The 20,514-nt window shown below is 39.5% G+C and overlaps 1 protein-coding gene across 2 annotated transcripts in view; it reads right to left on the bottom strand.

Annotated features, from left to right (window-relative positions):
- Nucleotides 1–351: 351 nt before the first annotated feature.
- The window catches only part of LOC100544091 (VPS10 domain-containing receptor SorCS1), a 255,333-nt gene continuing 235,170 nt past the window's right edge, over nucleotides 352–20,514 (bottom strand). The window contains exons 23-28 of one of the 2 annotated variants that reach the window (XM_031554505.1): nucleotides 19,466–19,597; nucleotides 9,826–9,925; nucleotides 5,316–5,421; nucleotides 4,997–5,157; nucleotides 3,576–3,694; nucleotides 352–2,281 (exon numbers count right to left, since the gene is read on the bottom strand). In XM_031554505.1, the coding sequence (XP_031410365.1) occupies nucleotides 2,225–2,281; nucleotides 3,576–3,694; nucleotides 4,997–5,157; nucleotides 5,316–5,421; nucleotides 9,826–9,925; nucleotides 19,466–19,597 (675 nt within the window). In that variant the 3' untranslated portion in view covers nucleotides 352–2,224. The remainder of the gene's footprint in view (nucleotides 2,282–3,575; nucleotides 3,695–4,996; nucleotides 5,158–5,315; nucleotides 5,422–9,825; nucleotides 9,926–19,465; nucleotides 19,598–20,514) is intronic. The other variant, XM_031554506.1, reaches the window with a different exon arrangement.

The raw sequence follows: 20,514 nt of genomic DNA on the forward strand, positions 1-20,514 counted from the left end.
ATCTTAATCTTGGCTTGTAAGTATAGCATTTTTTTTTAGAAGCACACTTTAACCACCCTCTCTAACTTCCATGCTACTGAGTATCCCTTTATTTTCAAAAGTTTTCCTACTGTTTTAACATAATCAGTGATCTCAGTCTAGGAGAGAGCGTTAAAATGAGCGACAGAAACACGGGCCTTCATTTAGAGACATAATCTGTTTAATAAATATGACTGTAAAAGCAATAAACAATAGCAATTATACATTACGCTACATTGTATTTAACGAAAGGGAAAAAGAAGATGAAAAAAATACATCGAAAAAAAGTAATTTTAAAATTAGAAATAGTTCCAACACTATAAGAAAACTTTTTGATTGGCTTACTATAAAAATAAGTTGGCTAATGTTGGACTTCACTGGGGAGTATTATACAGTTGCTACCAAAACTTTCCCATCTTTCTTAAAGTTGCAAACACAATAGCAAAGCCATACAAACTGCTGTGTTTTTAGCTGTCTGCAGAGAGACTCAGAAAGTGGCAGAGAACTTCAAACTGTGATCATCCTTTGCCTACTGTGGGTCTGATGGGTGCTTTTACATTTGGTATAACTTTTTATTTATTTATTTGCCAGCTAGTAGGTTGGGTGGTGTTGAATGTCACAAATTGAACATCAAAATCATTCCTCCCCAGCTCCACGACCCCAGGCAATGCCAAGAATGTCTATTTGCCCCATATTTGACAAAGGTTGCCTTGTGCAACATCTATTGAACAAAACACATTCATATCAGGAATCAGGATGCATCTTAATCATGCTACATCAATTATGAACCAGGTGCTACTGGCTTTCACCTAGCATAGCTAATAAATGTATATTGGCAACTGTATTTCTTTCTTTGCGCTTCAAGCCAAAATCTTATTTCTGAATTTACCTGTGTTGTAAATCAGCAATTGTGATGACTACGGGATAGGCCTCAGCCAGATACCTGGTGCTCTGGAAGGACTTGTCTGAGGTGTGCAGTCTGCTTTCCCTGTTCTTTTGTGTAGCCTACATGCACGTGTCCTGAAGTCACATTTCCAGCTGCAATGTAAGACACCGCTTATATTAGTGGTAAGAACTTGTACAACTGTCCTGCGGTGCCAGGACTCAAAATGTATGGGAACATGCTCAAGCCAAATCCAGCTTTGCTCTCCCCTCCTCCACCTCAAATGATGGTAGTTTGCAGAAAACAAACGGGTTTTCCAAGAAAGTCATGAGAAACTGCAAACAGATTGCTCCCTGTTATGTGGACAAAATGTCTTTCAGACAAATGGCAGGCCTTGGGGTGACTCCCAAAACGTAGAGATCTCCTGTACTTCCCCAGACAACTTCCAAGATAAACAATAAAAGCAGTTGAGGGTTTTACTAGGCTTTATCTTAGTCAGAATTTAAGGTGTAAGGCTGGTACAAAATGCAGTGTAAGTTCATGCTGGCAATACAGATCTGCCTGCCTGCAATGCATCCTAGTTCTGTTCAGACCAAGGTTGGGAGGCAGAAAGTTATTTCCAAACAGTGCTCTCAAAGAGGTGCCTTGCTGTGAGTAGGCTAAAAAGCTGTTTAATAAGGTGGAGCCTGGCTTTGCAGTTGGGATTGCCCGAGCTCATACTCAGTTTCTGTGCAACTGTGGGGCGCAGGCAGCAGCTGCAGCTAGAGGAATGAAGGGCAGAGTCCAAATTAAGACATAAACCAGACTGACCCAAGAAAATTTTCAGTGCCTTTAAACTCCAGTGTGATTTCTTTTGTGTCCTGTGAAAGTCTGCTGGGGCGGCTAGCCCTCCCGCAGCCCAAAGTGCTAAAAGAGCAGTTAAATCTAAAGCCAAGAACCCTAAATGCTCCCTCCCACCTCCCCGCCCTTCTCCCCCCACATCCCAGCCCACCCATCTCCCTAAAGAAGAGACCCCCATGCATATTCTTGGCCTATATCATTATGAATTTTCTACAAATTAGAGACAGATCAGAAGAAAAGAGAGTGGAGGAGTGACGGGAAGGGCTGCAGGGGTGAATAGTGATATCAGTTCCTCCCCCCCAACCCCCTACTAAAATTGAACACCTGTACAATGCAGTTCTGCTATGGTCTCAGTATAATGTCCACATGCACAGGCTTAAAGCTAAAAACCCTTTGTCATCTGAAGAATTAAAAAGTCCAAATGCAATGAGTTCTCTTTTTTTCTCCAGTATAGATATATATCGGTGTCCTCAATTCAACCATTTACATAGGTAGGGATTTCTTTTGTGCTCTGGGGCTCAGCAGCTGTGGAAATACTTCCTGTGGCAAAGAGAGAACAGAATAAGAGTCAGTAAATAATTAGTGTGTTTTGTTGAAGATATTTGAAGGTATCACCTTGCTGGCCTTTGGGATCGAACGGCTCCAGACTGATATATTCTTCCCACAAATGTTTTCTCGTCATTCAAAACACTGAAAGTGATGTACTGTTCTTTTGCTAATGAAGATGATTCAACCATGTAGAACAGAAGAGGGTGTGGCCAGAGCAGAGGGGTGGAGGGAAGGAGGGGCTGAGGTCCTCAGAGGAAAAGCATAACTCATTTGCAATTAGAAGGTATTAGAGATTTCATAAATAACCTTAAGCTTTGCCTTTGCAGAAGAAGAGCCTAAACTACTCACACCCAGAAAAATAGGAACTGTGTTTTTTGCTGCCAGGGTTTGGAGAGAAAATTAAATGATCCAGGGACGTTCATTTACATTCCTCCAAGGAAGGGTCTCTGAATGTTAGTCAAAGGAGTTGGAAAAAAAACTAGCTTCTGAACAAGCATACAAAAGAGAAACACCCAATTGCAGTATTGTTTGGTTTTCCCAAAAGAAGGAAAACTCATTAAAAAAGAAATTGCTGATTTACAAAGACACATGAAGTAGTTGTATACAAGTGTAAAGAGCCTTTGCACTTTATTCTATTCACATCAATGTCCAGACCTTCTCATTTTGTCAGTGATCTCTGGTTTAGTTTCCACATTCATCTTACTGCCAGAATGGAAAAAAACACTCCTAAGAAGTTTGTTGGAAGGATTTCTTTTGATAGAGAATTGAGACTATCTGTCCCTTTTGTGCTTACTGTTGTAGTTACAGGTGAAACCCAAGGATGAATAAAAAGCCAATTTCTGGTTCAATACAGTGACCAGCAGCGCAGGGTACAGCTTAGAAATCCATAGAATGCTAGCTACTGTAGAAAGCCAAAAATGCTACAGTTGTACCAAATGAAAACCAAACCCCCAGATTGGCTTTTGACTTCTCTAATCCTAGAGGCTTCAAGAGATTAATTCCCATCATCAGCAAGAGTAGAGCTAGTGGCTGGCTGACTGTTGTCTCTTCAGTCTGAGCAACCTCTTAAAACGTTTGCTACTCTCTGCCAACAGTGGAAATCATGATCATTATATTCCTCTAGAAAGAGGAATCTCAAAGCTCAACTAACTCTGAGAAATGGGTTCCTGGCCTGAAATTGGGTGTTTCTCCCTTAGCAACTTAGACCAATTTTCGAGCTTCCAGGAGAAAAAAGAAGGGAAAAAAAAAGAGAAAGAAAGAAGAATTGTTAAAATTTAGGACCCACCGCTCCGGGTCTTGGCTTGAAACCTCTTGGTGATCCACAAGCCTTTTGGAAGTCCTCTGTCCAGACTACCTTGGCTGCATTTCCTTTCCTTGGGTTCTGGACTGTGGCCTGGGGTTGCTCTGTATGGGGAACACCACATGGGAAGGTTGGTTCCCTCTCTCCATCCTGTGTACTGCTAAGCAGGGATATCCAGGTCTGCTGATGGATAGCTACTAAAAAGCTTTTAATAGCTACCAGATCTCCTCTTGGTGAATGTGTGACAAGAGATCACTACTGATTGCACTGGAGCTTAAAATTTAGACATCAATTTCATCAAGAGATTTTCTTCTTTCTCCTCCCAGGATGTTTCACAGGCCACAATCTTAGCACATCATATTTCCTCTTTTAATTGCCCTTCCCCTCGCTCTCTCTCTCTGGTAGCTAAGACATCAAACCTGCTTTAGCAAACTCCCACACAATTTTGGGACTTCCTGGGGTGGGATCTAACACTTGGTTAAGTGGATGAAATTGTGAAAATAAAAGATCTTAGTTATGACTATGCATCAGTTCTGTCTGAGTCAGAAGAACTGTACATTTTATGAGTAATTCATCTAAAGCAGATCTGTGTTCTTATTTCTTTTGAGTCCTGTAATGTTCCTGTGGTCTGGGCCTGCAGAGCTTTCCCCTTACAAATGAAGCTGAACAATGCCCAAGCAATTCCTAAGCAGTGTTGGCTTTAGAAGAACATACCCCCAGAATGAAACCTCTCTTCTTCATCCCAACACTTTTACTTTATTCAGGGTGATGTGATAACATAAGCATGAGCAAATGGGTAACTGAACCCAGTATGGTCACCTCAGTGCTGTTCACTTTAAATCCTAATGTTAATTTTTCAACCAGAATCATGCGGGAGCAATCAGCCTGAGGGGAAACCCAGTAGCCCAGTGCTGAGATCCCAGGTTTTGCTCTATTTCCCTGAGAATCACACAGGCCACAGCAGTGAAAAAATGAACAAACATTTAACTTTTAGATTTGACTTACCGAATCACCTGCTCACCTCCATGCTCCAGGTGAGGGTGGCTGAAGTTCTCCTGGACAGGACTCGGGTGTGAGTTGTAGCCCCATAACAACATCAGCCCCAGCAAAATAAATTAGATTGCCTTATAGCGCAAGTTAAGTGCAGCAGAGTTTTTGAGAAGGGAAAAGGATCTACACAGCAACTAGGAGAGGGAAAAAGCCTAAAGTTGTTTCTCTCCCTTTCATCACAGGGCAGTGAGGGAGAGGGGAGAGTTAGCAAGGTTTTCTGTAGCAAAACTAACACTGCAGCAGAAGAGGATGGTGGGAGGAGTGTGCAGGGAGATGGGAAAGGGGAAGACTGAGAAAAGGGTTAGCCAATTATCAGTCAGAGTCTGATCAACTGCGGGTTGCTGCAAGTTATTTACCTATGGGCTGGACATCCAACTTCTCATCTACTAGTTGTTCAGGGCTCATCAGCTCACTTTGAGGGACATTAGGTATGCTTTCCCTCTGACTGACTGGACTGACCATCTCTTGATCTTTTTCATTCTGCATCTGTGCATATATATTAAGGCCAGGAATCTTCCTAAAACATTAACAGAAACCATCATTGGGGGGTACTCTGGCAGATGATTTAGCATTAGCTTTTGCAAACCAAGAAACAAATCACTGTGAAAAAGAAAGCCCAGCAAACAAATCCCCGGCAGCAGGTAGGAGAAAGAAATGGCCCAGGGAAGGTCATACCTTTTGAATTTGTAGATTATAAACACGGCTAGTCCCACGAAAACAACAGAGAGGAGCATCAACATTGCTGAACCACTGTGACTGGGAGTGAGGTCCACCAGAGGAGCTGCAAGAGAGAGAGAGAAGGTTAAAGTCACCTCCAGCCTAGAGGGAAAAGTTCTCTCTCCAAAAATGTACTTAATTCTCTCCTATGGCATTTATAACAGTCTCATCTGTCCACCTGTCTTCAGGGCTCCTTTCTCTTTCTAATACAGCTGGGAAGAAACCTGGGTTCAGACTAGCTGTTGTGCTCAGTCTAAGCCTTAAAGGCACCATAGCTTTCTCTTTGGAGGCCTCTCCTCTCTGGCACTTTATAGAATAAAGTCTGAAAAATACCCTCTTATGTTGCAGGCAGTTACTGAAGGTAGTTGCAAATGAGGTCACTCGAGTACCAAACCCAGACTTTCTGAAGGATCCTGGAGCTACCCATGGGCTACCTTGTCATGTTGACTTTCTATTTTGCCTGGAGCTAGTCTAGGTAGCTCTCAATGCCTGCTGAATAATGAGCAACTGGCTACTGGATTTTTCTGAAACAAGTGTCCCAGTACCAAATGTATTGCTCTCTGCTCAGTCCTCTTTCTTCACAACCAGAAGGCTGGTGCCCTTCACAAACATTGCCTCAGCATCCAAGCCTTACCATGGCAAGCTCTTCTCACACCTCTGACATATTCAGTTTCTTTGTCTATCCCTTTTCTATTCCTTGGAACACTTCTCTCTTTCCCTTGTGCCCTGTTCTCTCTCCCACAAGTCATCCTTGCAAGGAAGTGCAAAGGTTCAAGAAAAAGAAATAGAAAATAAAAAATTTTAATCAAACGAGAAGTCTCCTGGTGCTTCTCTTTAGAGTTTTGCAGCACCTTTTCATAGCCCCTTGCAAAATAAGGCCACACAAAACATCCAGAAGTGTGCTTTCCCAGAAATACAAAGTAAACAATATTAAGTAGAGGCAGTTTCTATTGCTCAAATAACACACACAAACAGAAGGACTCCGGCAGCAGTGTTGCACGTACGCAAGCTTTCAGCAATCACACCCAGCCTATGAACCAGATTTTATCAGGAGAAGTGGAAAAACTTCCTGCATCCTGCAGCTGTGCTCAGGAAGCTGAGGCATCTATTGCTGTGCATCCTTCATATATCTGAACTGTGTGTGTTTGTATTGTATGGCTCTCTGCAGTTCTGTGGGATGGTGAAGTGGCTTTCTGACTGATTCCAGCGCCACTCAATCTTCTTGTTCTAATGCTGCACTCAGAACCTTGCCATAAACAACTATTTAACTGCTTTGTGAGGAATGCTGGCATATTTTATCCTCCCTTAGAACTGGGGTTGTTGTTCACTGAGCTGGGGACATTGTTTTAATTTTTTTTCATGAGAAGCAGAAATGAACAAGATGAATGGATTGTAGTCTGTTGTCCAGAATTACCATGAATTAATCCTTCCTCCAGTGTGGCCTGAACAAAGAACACAGAGGCATGAAACATGCTGAGCCCAACGCCTGTTATTCTTCTGTGTCCCAGGGAATGCATGTATTTAAACACAACATGCACAAAGAGGCTCATTTCTGCACATTCTTGACTGTCTAAACCAAATTAATTTAGATATTTGCACTTTTGTTCTGCAGCTTCTCTGATGCTGAGATTTCTGTTGTACATGACCAGGTACACACACAAGGAGAAACATATGTGTGCACTGAGAAACGGGGATGCATTTACATACATGTTTGTCTGGACAGTGCTCTCAGATATGTGCTCTGATTGTTGAGTGGCCCTGTGTGAAGTCAGGAATTGCACTCCGTGTTCCTTCTGGGTCCCTTCCAACTCGAGATATTCTACGATTATATGATTCCATAATACATATATATAAACATGCACTTACACAAATACTTGATGAGCTGTGGGGTTCAGTCCACACAGAACCCATAATTGCCAGGATTCCAACACAAAATCAAACTGGAAATAGGATTCTACAGTCCAGAGCTGCATCTCTCAGCCATGTGAATCCCCCTGGGTTGTGTTTCCCAGGGACTGCTTCTGTTCTGGTCCTGCCTTGCTTGAACCCCGCTTTATCTTAGTTTTTTTAAAAGCTTGAATTTCAAAAGCAGAATTCTTCTTCCTTGACAACGCAAACAAGAGCTTTCAGCAGCAAAGTAAATCTCTTTTTTGGTGTTTTGTCAAATTCTAATCTATTCCCCAGTTTTGATGCCACAAAAGTGGGCTTTTTACTTAGTCAGGAAGTTGAACCATGAGATCAGCAACATGATAAGGGACAATATTCCCTCAAAGATTCCACAGTAGCTGCTCTTTGGGCTTTTTAATATCTAATTCGGCAATCCAGGCTTATTTTGCGTTCTTGCTGAATCATATTTCTGCAAGAGACAAAATCCTGTAGCGTTCCTATAGGACATTGTGAATGTGGTTACAGCAATCACTCACATCCCACTGATAGCTTAGAAGGGAAGAAAACAGAACCTACCTGACAGCACAAATGACTGCTTGCATCTATTACAGACAAAAAGTATTCATTCCTGGTGTGTGCATAAACATAAAGATACACATTTTCAGCAAGCACAAAGATCCTGTATTTATGCAGCACTTCTAAACTGAGCAGTTACACATCAGAGCAGTGTGCCACATCGATAGACCCTGCCTTTTGGTTCATACAGGACAGAACATAAGGCTTTGTAGCCCAGAAGAAATGCTGTCAGTACCTATGCTAACTGTCTGGCTTTGGGACTGGAGCTGCCCAGCTTTTAGGCAACACTGATCTAGGGATCATGTGCACACTCAAGCAGAGATATCCCAGATTCCTCTCCAAGGAGGTGCAGAAGGCTCCTACAGCACAAAATTTGGATTAAATTGAAATGGATGAGATTCACCCTGTATGAAAGATGAGGTTGGAGACACGATTTAAGCATCATGTTTCTACTGTATGAAATCCAGTATGTCCTTGCAATAGCAAGAGATAAAGGGAAGCCACATATATCTGAGGCAATTCTTTCCAACTATAATTTATTAGAAAAAGTTTATAGGATCTTCAGGGCTAGATGAGTCATTTCTAAATGCTGATGTGGGATTTGATCCTGACTTTAATGAACATCAATCAAAAAGCAGAACAGCCATGTGCACAAGCAGAGTAAACACACAGGAACAAATTACAAAAACAGTGAGCAATTTCAGGTAACTCCATGTTGCAAGCTCACATTTAGATGCTTTCAGACAGTTTTCCTGGAATTCCAAGATGAGCACTGAGCATTTTCTGAGAGAACATACTGTATCACTGGCCAACGTAGAAAATTCAGGGCAAGGATTGCTTCATTGGCCATAAAATGTGTACAGATTTAAATCTTAAACATAGAGTTATACAATTCTTATGTCATATGTTTCAGTTGGACTAGATGATCTTATAGATCGTTTCCAACCTTGTGATTCTATGATTCTATGTCTGTGAACATTTTTTTACAATCTACAAAATAAAGAACAGTCAAACTGACTGCCCAAGATGTTTTTATTATTATTTTTATTATCATTATTATATTCTTAAGAGATTAACCAGCTGTGCTATATCTTTGCTTTTCTATGCTTTTGGTTCTAACTTGTCTAGAAGCAAACATCTGCTCATATGTTCCACATCTAAAGGAAAGAAGAAACAGGCAGCAATATTCCCAGGGCAGATATTAGCAAACACGAAATATTGCTAACACCAAGGCTTTCTTCTAGGAGGATGTAAATGCAGTCACACCACACTTCTTTTTAAAGTCTCTCTTTCCTCCCTTTTGTTGACAAGGCAGCACATGGGCTGACACCATTTTGGACAGACCTGTTCATACCGTGAACAATTTTTTGTAGAACAGATCACTAGTATGAGTGAACTGAGGCTTTTTATTTGCATGTTAGCAGGTGAAGTTGATCAGAATTATGATTTTTCTCCAGCAAATCCTCCAGAAAAGGCATTCCTAAAACCCTGAGCATGGATTTATATGTCCCATTTCCTACAGTAATTAAATAGGGACTGTACTGTGAAATGAGGGTTTTCTATATAGAATACGCAGAGACATGTGTAACTAAGTATTGAAACTTCAGAGCTGGTTTATTTTGAGATAGGATTAGTGAAAGGGCAAACTGCCTAATCTTGTGTATATGCATATGCAAATTGACTCTTTCAGACTGCTGAACAGCTTTTTAACTGTGCTTTGCTGCTGTGATTGTTCATTTGCACCAGATTATCAGAAAATGTTCAGCACTTGCTGGTGAACTTTGCGCTTTGTGATTCAGGCTGAATATTCCATGGTGCTGCTTAGCTGTTGAATATTTCAGAGACAGCCAAAAAGTACATAGCTCTATTGCTGGCTATAAATGCCACTACACATTTTTGACGTGACAAAGAATAGAGGATTGGAGTGGGCATTTTAATTCTGCTCACATGCTGAGTTATCCTTACTTATCAACAGAGAGTGTGTACTAAGAAAGAGGACACCCACCTGCTGTTAAATGGGCAGCATGGACAAGGACTCGAACCCCTGGCTTCAACTCAAAATAGACGAAGTTTTGGTTCAGTTTCTGGATCAGTATTTCTGAAATCTGGAAGTTAGAAGAAAATAAGAAATGCATTTTTTTTTCCTTATCATCAGCTTGTATTGCTAATAGGTGAGTAGGAAATGGAGCTCTATGCTAAGCAAAGATTTTGCAAAGGCACTGGACTTTCTGAATACAAATTCCTATCACCTCATAAAAAGATGTTTCATGAAGGCTGAACACATCTCCAAGTACTATGTCCAGAGTGGTATGTGGATGGCCAGCAATAACTGATATAAACAAACTCTCTCCTCACACTCCTCTAGGAGCAGCCCAGCCACAAATAGAGATTGAGCCCCAAAACAACATTACAGCAGATGGAGTGCCTGTAGGACCATCCCACAACAGTATATAGCGAAAATAAGCATTTCAATTGTTAGCATACATCTGCTCAAAACGAAGAAAATATTGAGTGGTCAGCTTTAGTTTCTTACAGCAGTTCCCAACACACCAACAAAATGAAGGGTTTAATTTCTTACCCCACCTTGCACTGAATTTCAAGTCCTAGAAACAAACTTAATTTCATTTAACCCTAAGTTTCAGGCCAGCTGGTCTCGGATTCCAGAAACATACCAGGAATAGTTTGAAGCTCTGATAATGTCTATGCTGTTGACTGAATATGAGGTGTATTTGTCTTACACAAAATGTACGTTATTCTTCTGGGATTTACAGAGAGAACATGCTCTTATCCTCTACTTCATGGAAGAGAACTCCCACAGAACATTTATTTCTCTCAATTTTCTTTCTATAATTGTGTTGAAAACAAGAAGAGCTCTAGCAGAAAAACAAAACAAGTTATTCCACCCTACAGGATGCAACAGAAGAGATGAGCATTTGCTAAGATAAAACTGTCTGGAACCTGTATTTGTGGAGTCAGAAGTCCAGCTTTGGTCTAATCTGTTGGTATAACTGCTTCTTAAAATCAGTTTCTCATACCATGTACACGTATCTACTTTCTCCATTTTAATTTTCTATTGTATCCAGGGATTTTCAGATACGTAGCTTTTAAAAGCAAAATTCCAGATAGATTAATCAAGGAATGGAAACCCGTAGACATACTTTTGATAGTTTCCTCTGTCTTCTGTATGTTCATTCTCTAGATGTTTCATGTTTCATCTTTTCTCACAGCAGTAAGAAGTTTTCCAATGGAAGATGCCCACTCTTTGGCATGTGGATGTATGAGGGAGAAGTGGTTGGAAAATGCCAAAAAAAAATTCCATCCACATCCCTTATGCAATTGCAGAGAATGCTGTGTTTTTACAGCCATGCCAAGATAAAGAAGAACTGTACAGTAATGCTCAACACTTAATTTAATTTGTTTTAAATAAATCCTTATTCCTTCTTGAAGATTAATGAAAAATTGTCAGAAAAAAAGAACATTCCAATATTTTTTAAACCATCCTTTTCATGTTCTTCATTTTTGTCTCGTTGAGCTATTTCAGTAAATCTACCCTGATATGATTAGATGTTCCTTGGCTATCATTCATCACAGTATGAGATTTATCTGCTGCTTCTATTTTTTTAACGTTCTTAATGGTTCTTTCAATTCTCTTGGCTTCTACACTTCATTTTTGGCTGCTGATCACTTGAATAGGTTCCTTTGGTCCAATATCAATTTGGCAATAACTCTTACAGGCATTTTATTTATATTTTTAATATATCTCTTTAAAGTTTACATTTTTTTTTTCATGGGTGCCAGAATGAGTAAATATATTTCTTCCAACAGTAAGAAAAAATACCACCTGCTCACAAAGAGCCATCTGGTGAGCTCAGAGCAGCAGGGATGGTGACATAAAGCTGTGCTGTGTGTGAAGAAAGCCTGGGAAGCAAATTATATCCCTCTTTAAGAATTTGAGCATATTAATAACCAAGACTGACAACTATAAAGAGCATTTCATCTCTAAAACTGGAGCAACTGATGCAGATGGAATGCTGTAAACCAGGTACATAATGGCTCATGGAATCTAACTAAAAAGGAAGGTCTGTACATGTGATGAATAACAGAACACAGCTAGCAAGTGTTGTTACCTATTACAGGCCTCGTCAGGAATAGAGGAATAGGGCAAGGAAAAGGGCAAGGAATAGAAGAATAGGAGAACCTAGAGAAAGTCAGCATGACAAGGGTCAGCAAGTTTGTTTTGCACCAGTAATGTGTAGAAATGTGTAGAAAGACCTCTTCTGGCCTGACTGAAGAGTCCTGCAGCATGATGAAGAGGATGGAATGGTAGCACCCACAGGGACACTATAGCTGCAGGGTGCTGTGGCAGCCTCCTAGTTGGCAGACTGAGTGTGTAAGAGAAAGGCCAACAAATGTTCTTGGCTGGCAATATGATATAAGAGTTAATAGGAAAAAGAGAGGTTGTAAGAGTGAAGTAATAAGAAAAATGAATAAAGGAAGAGCGAAACAGAAACAGCAAATGAAGTTTACTGTCATTGTATTGCATTGTTACCTTGTTGTAATTGAGGACCTCATTGTATAAATGTAACTCAGAAAAAGATGATTTCTCCCTTAAAAGTCATCAGCATTTCTGCCGTCAGTGTTCCAGGACTATATGCAGAGTCAAAACAGGCAGCAACCCTTCATGCTGCTTAGAGTCCACTACATATTTCCTTGGCTTAATTCAGAGTGCAGCTTTTTACTTTTTTTGGGTCTTTATGAACTCTGAACAAATCTGAAAATGAATAACAGTCCAAGAACTTAAAAAGCACTACAAGATCTTTTAAGAGTCAGACATGTGCCTTCCTTACACAAGGAAGAAAAGGTGTATTCAGATATGTTTTTAAAATTTTTGTTCATTGGTTACAATATTTTAATTTTCCTTTCTGTGGAAAGTCAGATTGTCCATGAGACATATATATATATATAAAAGAAGAGCAAATAATACATTTATTTCCATACAACCAAAATAATCTGAAATATAAACCATTTGATCTGCCTTATAAACTTCAATATTTGAGCAGGTGCACACAGTTAAAAGGCCAGCTTCACATTGGGATTGGACACAATACTCCAGAGTAAGTAAGTTGGTGCTGGTGTTATTTCTGGTCCTCACACAGTCTCAGAAGGATCTATGAAGTGTAGACACACACTCAGACTGGAGAAGCAACATTTCTGCCATTCTTACTTTTTCAAGTCTGTTTCTAGCTCAGAGGAACACAGGTGAGTGGACTTTAACCTAGGTATGGTTCTGACTCTCATGATTTGTGTTGCACAAAACATGTTTAAAGTAATTCTCCACATAAGGGCTGATCTTACTAGGTAATAAGATGGTTTCAGCAGAAAACAAGGCCTTTTCCCTGCCTTGATGTCTGCATTTAAAGTGGTACCATGGAAACATTTTTGTTCAAAAAGCAAATAAGGAAACGTCACAATACTTTCGCCTGTTTATTTAGTGAATATCTACACAACTCTAACTGAACAGCTAGGTGTTCAACTGGGGAACAGGTTAGCATCCCTGTTCCTCTCTCACTCAGATGTAACTAACTCAGTTCAAGATGTAACTTCTTAGAATAGCAACCTTCTAATTTATAGTCTTGAAGAGTCTCCCTTGTGAAAATAATTAGCTTTCAGAATTAGTTTTGGTCCTTAACTGAGCCTCATTGACTTTATCTGCTTCATTTGCAGAATTAAGCATGATGTGCAAAAATAATTCAGTAATAGAAACCATTCTTCATGTATCATTTTTCATCAAAGGACACATAATGAATAATAATAACAGACAATTTGTGAAGGAAAAGAGATTCCAATTTAAAAATTGAGCAAAACAAAAATTAATTTGGCTTCTCTTAGCATTTTGTCAGTTAGGACGATGAAGGAACTGTATGAACCAAGAAACAGAATTATCACTCATAAGAGCATTTTTGCATTTATGTATCATATCTTGAAATCTCTGGTGTAAATTGGTTTACACTAATTGAATGTGATTCAAATGTGCCAGTATGTACTAGTTAAGAATCTAGATTATTTTTAAAGATAATGTATAAGGATTTCAACTAATGAGTGGCACAGTTCTGTTCAATTCATTGGCTAAATCAATAAACAACTAAGGAAAGAATTATGCACATTGATTGGTAGGAAGCAACTTGAACTGGTAGTAAAAAAGTGAAACAGGAGTCAGGGCAAACATAGATTACATTAAACTGTGCCACTCACCCTAAAAAACTTATTTACTTCACACGAGGCCTCTCAACCTCTCTTGTCTTAGCTCTGAAAAGACCAAAGTCACTGACTTACTTGGGTCAAGCAGAAATTTCTTAGGTTCTTTGATGAAAGATGCAAAAATGAGGCTGCCATAGTATTGAGAGGTACCATGAGAGCACAAGGTGGAGAACGTCTGCAGTTAGTCTGGGACAAGAACTGATCAGCAGATACAAACCCTAGATAGACCCTAGAAATATGAACAAGGATACACTATAGCTAAGCAGAGGTGACCAGGAGTCTTGAGAATCCAGGCCTGCTCTGTATATTGAGCAAGAACGAGGAGGTGAGAAGACCCATAGTCACATAGTAGAAGTTAGTTCAATGGCACTGTAGCAGAAATGTGGAATCACAGCCCAAAGCAGTGATTGAGCACCTGGTGGGAAGGCAGGGCCAATCTAGGGAAGCTCAGGTGCATGCCGTGTACCTGAATGACCGGAAGGGGTGGAGCCAGGATCCAACCCTTCCCAGACCTCATTTAAGGGCTGGCAGTGGAGGCAAAGGTATCTGTCTGGAAATCCCTGCGTACCTGAGGCCTTCTGTAGGTAAGCAAATTTTCTTTCTTTGTTTTTGCATTCACAGCTATTGTATTTGGTCTTGTTCTCATATTCTATGGTCTGGGGCTTTGCTACTCTGTTTTTATTGCTGTACATTCCATTATAGTATTATAGGCATTAAAAGAAAATATACAGATAATGTATTTTATGGCACACAAGCAGCTGATAAAGAAAAGCTAGCTAAAGAGAAAAAACAGCAAGAAAATGTTCATATTATTTCTTTTTCTTCCCATTTTTCTTTACTTCTTAGTTACCAGGCTTTCCTCAAGCAGCAAAGCTGTAAATGTTAAAGAGAAATCTCTTCTAATAAACTTTAGATATTTGCTCCTTTTCTTCCGAGAACTTAATTTCTAGGATTGATTAGCACCTTTTTCTGTAGGCTCTGAAAGTGTTCACTTAATCACTACCTTGCTAAAATATTATTGTGATTGACTTATCTGAATTACATGAGAGGGAAGAAAAGTAATAAGAACAAATATGCTAAAACATTAAAGTTTAGGAGAAGAGTTCAGAACCCAGCACAAATAAAAATAGAAGATACGTCACATACAGTGAAGCAGAAATAAATCTAAAGCTGCTTTAAGGAGCAAATCCTAAGATATATAAGCATACAGACTTGTAGGCACCAGCTTCCATAGTGTTAGAGGTATTTTGCCTTCTCAGTTCATCACTGTCCATTTGATACTCAGTCATCTATGTCATTTCCCATCTTTTTGGCTGGGTACATATAGTGGTTACAGCTGCAATATGTTGATCACCGTTGGCTGCTAACCAGCTGGTGATGCCATTTGCCAAAGACTCATCATGCTTTCTACATTGCTGATAGCTCTTTTCAGAGATAAGATTAATGGCTTCAAATGTCATTAGGTAGTTGCTCTTGCATCTTATTCACATTCTGCTTTTATGCCTTTTTTTGAACATGCTAGGTAAATGGAGAACACAGGAAAACATTGAAACCTTTACTTGATATGAAAACATCTCTTTAGAGTTCTCGTATATGTCCTGCTTACGTTTGACTTAACAAGAGATACATTTCCTGTATTCCACAAAAAGTCTGCATTAGATAATGTGCAGAGAAAAAAAAAAATGTGTGCATAATTATAAAGATAACTCTTCAGAATTCTCATACAAAGTAAAAAACATACACTGAAACAACTGAGTGATTGTGTCTGTTTGTACCACTGCCCTCTGTTGAATTTTAAGTAGAATATTCTTCCTACTGTGCATTCATTTTGAGTTGGATTAGTGCTAATACTAAAAAAAAAAAATTACTTAAAATACTTCTAATTAAAGGTCTACCTTTCACAGAAGAGGAAAAATTCTATGCTTTTGAATCCAGCATATCTGAATTCTGTAGTCATCACATTCACCTAGCCTGTCCATAAAGACAGTCTAACAATCGCATTCCAGACCAAGTAGACAATGGTTATTTTCAGTGGCTCTTTTTGAAAGGTATTTTAGAAGTGTTGCAGTGACAACATGAACATGAAGCAGCACCATTTTATAACTGTCAATTATTTCTCCATTTCTAAGCAGATTTCTGTCTCACCTGCTGGGAAACAAAGCAGGTGAACCAGTGCTGTAATTTAAAAGGAGGAAAAAAAAGAACAAGGGGAAAAAAGAGGCAAATTCATCACATTCTGGTCATGAATACAAGATTTTTTTGGTATGTGCGAAATGTTTGGGAATTCCACAGGATGAAACAACCTCTTCATTTCTATAAAGCTATGAAGAATAAGTTTATATTGATTCTAGAAAGTAGAGTGGACAAAGTAACCTGAGATCATCACACAGTCTGTATTTGTGTTAGATAGAATTGTCCTATATCGTACACTGAGGAAGTGTCTTCTAGTCTCATGCGTAACATTTCTTTCACCTATCAAGAATGGTTACTGATTCAAAGAGATCTTATTCTCCTGTGGGAAGTATCTGGAATGCAGATTTCAATTTTGTGAAAGTAACTTGTGAAGAAATATGACATCAGTTAGTACTTGTATGGGAAATGTTAAGTCATGGCTTGAACCAGTGATTGAGCACCCTGAGGAGGGGCAAGGCCAGCCCTAGCAGTGCCAGTGGAAGCAATTCACCTGTGCAAACAGAAGCCAGGCTCCTCCCTTCCCTAACCTCATTTAAGAGCTGGCTGCCACAGAGAAAGTCATCTCTACTCAGAGATCACCTTCTTTGGAGTGTTTGGTCAGTCCTGATCTGTGGCAAGAGGTAAGATGTATTTTTGTTTAACAGATTGTGACCTTTATCATTCTTGGGTAATTAAAGACTAGTTTAAAGCAGCTATATCTGTTAGCACTTTTCTGTACAGTACTGCACTTAGAAAACGTAATTTTTGAGACTACTGAATTCGAGTAATACATTAACTTGAGGGGAAAAAATGGCATTCTACCACTATGCCACATAGTTTCAACAAGAGCACAAGACACAAATGTTTAATTCTAATGGAAGAATCTATTGTTTAGTGTAGTCCATAGCCTGGTTTATATGCTTTGACAGTCCAGCTATTTATGTACCCAACATTTCATGGCTTATGTGTTTAGTCAACTTTAACGAGAGGCAAGTGAGATCTAGATTTCCCAAGGGACAAGTAGACATATAGCTGCCTCTGAACTCAGAGGGAACCTAGAGACCACCTAGAATCTGACCAGAGATACCTTGAAGTGGGGAAAAAAAATGAACCTATGCAATAAGTACTTGGAAAAAAACCTTATTCCCTTGCAGTGTTTATACAAAGCACTTCTGTTTGGTTCTTGTATAATTTGAAGTTTCCCTTCCAAATTAGAAAAGTTATCTAGAACTGTAACTCCTTTGGGTCTGCACCTGCAAACACAGACTTGCATATTAGTCTTTGAATGGCTTGCTGCTTGCTTGTGAATACAAAAGATTTGTATTCCTATCCGAAAACTGTACATCATAAAGTACCTAAGAAGCAACCTTTGCTATCATCAGCAAAAACATCTGTCAGTATTCATCTCAGCAAATGAGCTCTGAACACTTAGAAAAAAGGATAGAGAAGGATTACAGGCCAAATTACAGGATGACAAAACAGGAATAGTACCAGAATATGCTTCAGAGCTGAGGGCATAAAAACCTTTTGGGGCATTTCTTATGTAGTTCCCATTGAAAACAATGCCATTTTCTACTAGAATCCCCCTGAAAGGGGGAAATGTAGTAGCCACAGACCAGTAAGAAATTATACTCTGATCCTGGTGGGAGCAGGGAAGATACTTCTCCAATAAAAAAAATAACAGCTGGCTGCAAATGGCAAATAATTTCAGTCTCTTCAAAGGTTATTCTTTGGGCCTGCAGGATGCTAGTGAAGTTGCAGGATTCCCATTGAAAATGTCATTTCTTCTTGTCCAATTTAAAGGGTTGTGAGAGAACTGTCAGGGCCCCCTTTCTTCACAGTCACAGAGATTTCATTTTTACAGGTGGAAAAAAGAGAGGGATAACTAGAGAGGAAGTAAATAGCAGAATACAGTAAGCTGCTGAGTGTTGGAAGGGAGCTAGGATAGATGTAAACTTGGTAGTTCATGGAGCGGCTTCCTTATCAATTTGAGAGAGAGTAAAAGAAAAGTTAGGTGAACTAGAAAAGCGAGAAAAGATCTGACAGAGCAGTTAATCTTCATCTTTTTTGTTTATTATATGGGTGGGGGAAAACTAAAAGAAAAAGCACTTACATAAAAAAATTCAGAAAAAAAGAAAACATTATTGCTAAGAATGCTGAGCAGCACAAGGCTTAAGAATATGGGTGACCTAGTGGATTGAAGCCTAGAGGTATCACAATCTTTTTATATTCATGAACTGAAGGGAAGTATTAGTCATCTACAGTTTCAAGGGAAAATACAGCAGCAATGCTAAATTCCCTGTGCCACCAGATGAGTAGCATACACCCAGAAATACTGAGCATTTTGTCATAATGCAATGGCTGAGATTTGTGAGCCAATAGCGTCTTCTGCTCTTGTACTCATAAAGCTCACACCCACAAGGGTGTATGTCTGCTCTTGGGCCACTGACATGCTTTATGGATATATACAGTGGTGCTCCATGTAGAGCTAATTATCTTTGCCTCTGGAACCTGAGATAATAAAGTGGGAGTTGCATCAAGATTTCTGCCCTGCACAGTATTTTAACTTTTAGTTACAGTCATGGTGACTCACTCAGCTTCACTGCCCACTCATGGGCAGAACCTTCTGGGTCTTGCAGGTAGATATAATTTTCTTGTTCATTGCAACCTATTTCAGCTTCATACAGGCAGAACATGCTGGAGTTGCTCAACCCCATTGCCAGAATTATGAAGACAGCCAGCAGGTCTAAAGGCCAATGAAATTGTGGTCTTCCCAGGTTTACCACCCAGCCCTATCCTCCAGAGTTTTCTCAGATTTTTGACCATCTCATAAACTCTTTCTCATGAGGTTACCCCAGTGCAGTTCAGCAGGAACCATCTGATAAACCTTTCTGCTGTCTTCCAATTTCCATGAGGTAGAATGGAATCTTTCTTCTCTCCCAAGGAGGAAAAGTCATACAAATTTCCCTGTACTGAGGGATACCATATGAGTTTCCAATCCTGAATTACACATCTAAGGCTGGTTTTGTGGAAAACAAACAACCAAAGAGGATATTGAACATAACACAGTCATTGTTTAGATCTCAGTTAATCTGATGGCAGTAATTATTTCACTTGGAAATCGCATATACATATATATATATATATATATATATATACATACATATACAAACAAATGCAAAAATGTATACTTCCTCGAGAAGCTGATACAGTACCTGCTCTAGGTCTTCTGCTGTTCTTTTATTTTCCCCTGTGGCATCTTGATATGGCAAAATGAAGAGTTCAGCAGATGTGGGCAGGCCAGGGAGCACTGCGACCAGAATATGCTTGCTTGAAATACCTGTTGCCTGATACATAGACAATGAGTGGACAGATAAACAGCAGGGATGGCATTGAATGCTGACAACTTCTTTGTGAAAGCACTGCAGTTCTTACAGAAATGATGTTAGTTGCATCTTGTACTGCAAAGATAATCTTGTTAAAATCCAATGCGAGTAAAAAATTAGGGGTTAATAATTTTACTGCATTCTGCAGTAAAATATACAGTCCTGGGGCAACAGAGATCATCAGACATGCTAAAAGGAATTCCTGAATCTGACTTATGACTTATTTTATCTGAATGCAGCAGTTTTAAATTTGTCTGCTTACTCTAAGCTGATCCCTGAGGCTTTTTGTTTTGTCAGGAGTAAGAAGTAGCCTGTTAAAAGGTAAGGTATGTGGGCTGAATTGCACTCTAAAGGTCTGATTAATCAAAACAGAACCTAAAATCCTTGTAGAGACTCGGGGGAAAAAAAAAAGTGAATCAGATTTGAATCCCCAAAGTCAAATTCTTATAGCTCACACCCTGGGTCAGTTCCACAAGGTAATGAGGAATTTATTTATTTAGATGTTAAATGTTGCATTAATGTGCAACTATTTTTTGTGTATGTCTTGTTGGCTGAACATCTTAAACCATTAGTTTAGACCCAAGCATTTCTTCAGTGCAAAATTCGCCAAAATTCAGAAAGCAAATACCCCACAGTCATCACTGCTAGGGTCATCTCTGTGTATGGGTTTCAGCTGCTGTTATGAAGACATTGCAGAATGCATTGTAGAGTTCTTCTCCAGGAAATAAGTTTGTTGGCTTTCAGGAAGTCAAAAGGAGGGCCAAAAGGAGGAGAAACACAATCTGCTGAATCTTCCTCCACTGCCTCTTTCTTGTGGATTGTCCAGCCTGTCATTCAAATCTCTGGTTTTAAAATGCTGATTATTGTTACGTTCATTT

This window comes from Meleagris gallopavo, chromosome 8 (genome assembly GCF_000146605.3).
Source record: "Meleagris gallopavo isolate NT-WF06-2002-E0010 breed Aviagen turkey brand Nicholas breeding stock chromosome 8, Turkey_5.1, whole genome shotgun sequence".
Taxonomy (NCBI): Eukaryota; Metazoa; Chordata; class Aves; order Galliformes; family Phasianidae; genus Meleagris; species Meleagris gallopavo.